The 5,188-nt window shown below is 34.6% G+C and overlaps 1 protein-coding gene across 1 annotated transcript; it reads right to left on the bottom strand.

The window, feature by feature from the left end:
• Positions 1–931: 931 nt before the first annotated feature.
• On the bottom strand, positions 932–2,549 carry LOC18036543 (histone H3.3). The gene is made up of 5 exons (XM_006425462.2): positions 2,343–2,549; positions 2,171–2,247; positions 1,612–1,688; positions 1,397–1,487; positions 932–1,278 (listed from the first exon to the last, which is right to left on the bottom strand). Exons 2-5 carry the CDS (start codon positions 2,240–2,242, stop codon positions 1,108–1,110), a joined length of 411 nt encoding a protein of 136 aa, XP_006425525.1. The 5' UTR covers positions 2,243–2,247; positions 2,343–2,549; the 3' UTR covers positions 932–1,107.
• Positions 2,550–5,188: the final 2,639 nt, after the last annotated feature.

The following is a 5,188-nucleotide window of genomic DNA, read 5'->3' as shown; positions in this document are numbered from 1 at the left end:
GCTTAGTTATCAGAATCAACAACCAATCATCAATTTGTTTTCACCTACGCAATCCAAATTAACAAAGAGAATCTGGTTACGCATAACTGTTTCAAATCAAGACCTTCACACATGTTTGCAGGACAATAAAGTGAAGTGTAAGCACCCCAGACCTAAATTCAGAAGAGAAATCAGCATGGCTTGATCACTACATACAAAGAAGATGCATTCAACCTGATAATAAACAGGTTGCTCAACTACCTGCAGATGTCACCCTCACTAAACAAAAGTTTTATGCCTTCAGAATTTAACAGTGTATTCAACAAAGTATTATGAAACACGACATGGCAACCAAGTTTAATGAAAATTAAACAGGAGGTGCAAATTGTAGACAAACATAAAATTCCATTTGGACTGGTTTCTCCTTGGCACTTCCCACAAGAACATAGCAATGATAAGATTACGTGTCTTTAACATTCAAATTAAAATTTAGTACAACTACAAAACATCCAGTAGAGAAGTAGTAGAATATATCTTAATCTGATTGCTTTGAGCGAAATGCATACCGCTATAATTACTACTAAACCTGCCCAAAATAATGGTCCTCACAATAACATCAAACACAGCCTGAGATGCAGCATTGCAGGGACCTTCCACACAAGTACGTTAAGATAATTTTGGAAAAAAAGAAAAATTGGAAGATGAAGAAATATAACTCGTATGTTTATTACAACAATAAGCCAACAAATATATTGTAGGTGCTATAAAAGTAAACAAACAGACGCAAACAGTCAACTCATTCTGCACACACCACTATCAAAATCAAGAGCTCTCTAAGCAACTCTGCAAGCCACAGAAAGTTTCAGTAAGTTGACAAGAAAATATCAGAGCATTCATATTCGAAATAAGTATAAAACACATCAAAGAACAAAACGCATATGACAACATAACAGGGAGAAAATACAATGTACGTCTTTGTCAATGTCGGTCTTTGTCTATAATAGGGAGCAATTACAGAGTTTCAAGAGTATTTGGTAAGCAAATAGATGTTTGGATTACAGTACCAGAATAAGTCTGAATGTAGAATAAATGAGAATGAAATTAATAAACAACAATCAAAGCACACAACTACGCCCTTTCTCCACGAATTCGCCTGGCAAGCTGAATGTCCTTTGGCATGATAGTCACCCTCCTGGCATGAATGGCACACAGATTTGTATCTTCAAATAAACCAACAAGGTAGGCCTCTGCAGCTTCCTGAAGTGCAAGAACAGCGTGGCTCTGGAACCTCAAATCCGTCTATGAAAAACAAAGAGAAAATAAAGACGAATTTAATCCCCACATACTGTAACCACTGATGAAACTATTAATATGATGGGGGAAATGTAAAAGAAATGGACTTCGACAAAAGTATTACCTTGAAGTCTTGAGCAATTTCACGAACAAGTCGTTGGAAGGGCAGCTTACGGATCAAAAGCTCAGTGCTTTTCTGATACTTCCGAATTTCACTGTTCATAACACATTGAGATATATCAAAAAATGAATGAAGAATTATTTTCAGGTAAAGCGTACAATTACAAAATGGGGAAGGAAAAAGGAAACTACAGCAATGAAATTCATAAAAATTTATACCGAAGAGCAACAGTTCCTGGGCGGTAACGGTGAGGTTTCTTGACTCCACCAGTGGTAGGTGCAGACTTCCTAGCAGCCTGAATTCAATTGAAAATTAAAGAAACAATTATTGAATGTTAAATTCTAGATACAAAGTATTGTCATTTTCTATTTAACAATCAAGCTCCCAAGATTTCTGATATAATAGAAAGATAGTTTCATAACATATGACTAAAAAACGATCGACTAATCTCATTAGGCTCATACTCATTTCAAAGATTTATTGCGTACTCATATTCAATATAACAATAGAACACAATAAATGTAATGACATAAAAAACCACAATTAGTTTTTGCAAATTCCTGTATGGACGAGAAGGCAAGTAAATAATTCAGGATCAATAGAATCCCCAGAAACCAAGATAATCGCCTTTTTCCGCAAAATTTTAACCTAATGTCAAGAATATTAACGAACAATTGGTCGTAATGTAGATTTGCGAAAGAAACGAGTCTTGAAAAGCTTAAATAATGAAATCAAAAGGCGCGGTAAAAATAAAGATTGGAAAGACGCAACAGATACCTTAGTGGCGAGCTGCTTCCTGGGAGCCTTGCCGCCGGTGGATTTGCGAGCAGTTTGCTTGGTACGAGCCATATCACCTGGAAATTAGATTAACGAGTCAGAATTAGATTGACGCTGAACAGATTTTTAAAGCGAATTGACAAAATCCACGGGTTGAAGTTTGAGCGTTTACCACAATGAAGACGAAGAGGTTTCCGGGTTCGAATTTTCAAGAAGTTTGACGAGCGTCAAATGTGAGCCGGATTTGGGTTTTATTATGTATAGAGCACTATTTGGTAGGGTTCCAGGAAATCCAACGGCTGCTAATTTCAATTTGTGTCGTTAACCATGGTTGGGTTACTCGTCGTGGACAACCCTCATTTAATTATGTCAATGAAAAACCGATTATTCTAAATCCAACGAATCAAAATGCATGGCTCTTAGTTACGGATTATGTAGCTTTTTGATTGCCTATAAATGCATGCTAATTATGTGATATTCTCCATCAATCATTCAATTGGACACGTTCCGTACTTTAGATTTTACATTAACAGATTACAAGTCTAATCATGTGATTGGCCAACAGCTCTCAGTTTGAGAGTATTTTTTATTTTTCTATTTTTTAAAAAATTAAGTTGACTGATTTTTTTTCTAAAAGGTGGGCCTGCAAGTGGATTTTAAGTAGAAGCTTAGATGGATTTGCTAGCTGGCCCCCATTTTATCTCTCATAGCTCACTTATTTAAAATCATAGTTTGACAGGTTTTAAAAAAATATATGTACAATTTGACATAAATGTTTAATTTGTAAGATATAAGAAAAGATTAATAGATTGTTCTAAATTTTTGTAAATCAATTTTGGTTAAGATAAAAAGTGACGGAGAGGGGAAAAAAAAATCTAAGTGAATGTAATTAAATTAATTTTTATTCTTGAAAACAACTTTACCTATAGTGGGGTTTTATAAAGATAATGAAGTGGTGCTCTTAGTTATAGAGGCCAGTTTAGTAGACATATTATTGGGCCGATCAAATATATTTTTTTCCAAGAACTAGGCCCAATTTTCGACTTGGGAACACAGTATGTACTGTTGAATGAAAATTATGTATCATCCTTATCTCAAACCTTCATCCTTCATCTTCATTCGAGTGTAAACGAATGTTTTGGAGCAGGGTATCGAACATTATCACGTGTAGAAGATATTTTGTCTACATTTTTAGATCTTATCTTATAATAATACAAACAAATTTTGTTCATATTCTTCTAGTTTTAGGCGAATTATGTTCAGATTGCGTGTTGTCTTTATTTTACATATGTATCTAAAACATAAAGTCAAAAGGTTAAACTCAAACGCTGGTGGCATTTACTATTAATTATATGATAATATGTGCGAAACTTAGTCTAAACCAACCGAATGAGAAGCTTAACCCTATGTATCCACAAGCTGTCAGTCAATGTTGTACATGTGGTCTGAAATGTCTCCGTACGTTATCAATGTTTATTGGTCACAATCATTACAACTACTCTACCTTTAGAGTTATCAAATGTATATACGCATGCTGATGGGTGGTGGCCATGGTGAAATTTGTAAGAAGGGAGTGGTCGCATGCAGAGTTAAAAACTTGAAAGTTTCGATTGGCGAAAAGTAAAGTAAATGTGGGGACCAAGACCAAGCTGATGCTTTTTAATTATCATGTGCCTTAAAATTTGTATAAATGGTATGAAAATTAAATTTGAACAAAAAAATATGGGTTGATGGGTAAATTCATGGATGGGTCACTATCGTTTGAAAGACACAGTACAATAATTCAATGTTAAATGAACTAGTGTGCCAACTCTTATTTAGCTGGGTTGGTGTAAGCTTTGGGAGGAGGAGGAAGAGGCTGCGACGTGGCTCGATACCTAGTTTATTAGATTTTTAAGATTCTTTTGTGTAGCGCGATCTGTTGATCCACAAGTGGAGAGCTTTTGTGTGAAAGCGGCTGCATGAGCAGGATGCATATGGACAGATGTTTATGATATCATGTATTCATGGTAAGTGGTAGTCGGTTTTGGAATATGTATGTAAAGTAAGTAAAATGACATGTGATGACGTGCGTTTGCTTTAGCACGAGCCCCCACGTCATCGACCTACTAATGATGTAAGCCCTCGAATAAGCCATGCCTGTCCTGGACTTACCTAAATGTCGAAGCTCGGATACTAATTATTATTATTATTATATAAGAAAGGGATTAAAGAAGATGACGATGAGGAAAGAAATTCACAAAAATTGTTAATAGACAGAGTTCAGTCTGCTCTTTTGCAGTCTCAAGCTCTCTCTCGTTTTTATACTTTCTCAGATCTTCTATGAAAATAATCTTTGTGCGTAATTAACGTAAATAAACTGGAAAATACAAGAATTATTAGAGGGCGAGAAATTAATCAGCTGATATACCTTTAATTCCTATATAACCCGGACATCTATGTAAGGTCTACTAGATCTTTTAATATGACATTATTACACCATTAGTATATATACTCATCTTCTTTTTTCACTGTCAATTATTTCAATTACTAAAATTTCTTATAGCAAAAGAGTTAAACCTTGCTCACATGGGGTGAGGTGAAGGAGAGTGGTTTGATTTCTTTATTATATATGATAATCTAATTTTGATTACGGAAACTATAAATTTTACCTAATGAAACATGAAAAATAATGAAATAGTCCAAAAACCCAGTTATGCTCAATTAGTCTCCTATGTTGTTACGCACTCTACTTTAGTCATTTTAATTCTAGTTTTATACAATAATGTTAGATGTAGACCTTGTAGTTACAGTAAATTCCAATTGCCAAACATATATTTCTCTGTCTACCTATGAAGTTCTTCTGATGGTTTTGGTACCTTTAAAGTTAATTGAGAATGAATGAAATATTGTTGCCAATATAGCGCTATGTTCACCCACATGTAAGGCGAATATTGAAGGAATTTTTTAAGGCATACGAAATTCAAACTACAAAAGCATTGTTAATTTTTTGATTGCTCTTTCCACCAAACCAAAAAC

The sequence above is a fragment of the Citrus clementina genome, unplaced genomic scaffold (genome assembly GCF_000493195.1).
Source record: "Citrus clementina cultivar Clemenules unplaced genomic scaffold, Citrus_clementina_v1.0 scaffold_7, whole genome shotgun sequence".
NCBI classification, from domain to species: domain Eukaryota; kingdom Viridiplantae; phylum Streptophyta; class Magnoliopsida; order Sapindales; family Rutaceae; genus Citrus; species Citrus x clementina.
Note: the sequence above shows the minus strand (reverse complement) of the source record. Positions and strands in the feature narration are given on the sequence as shown.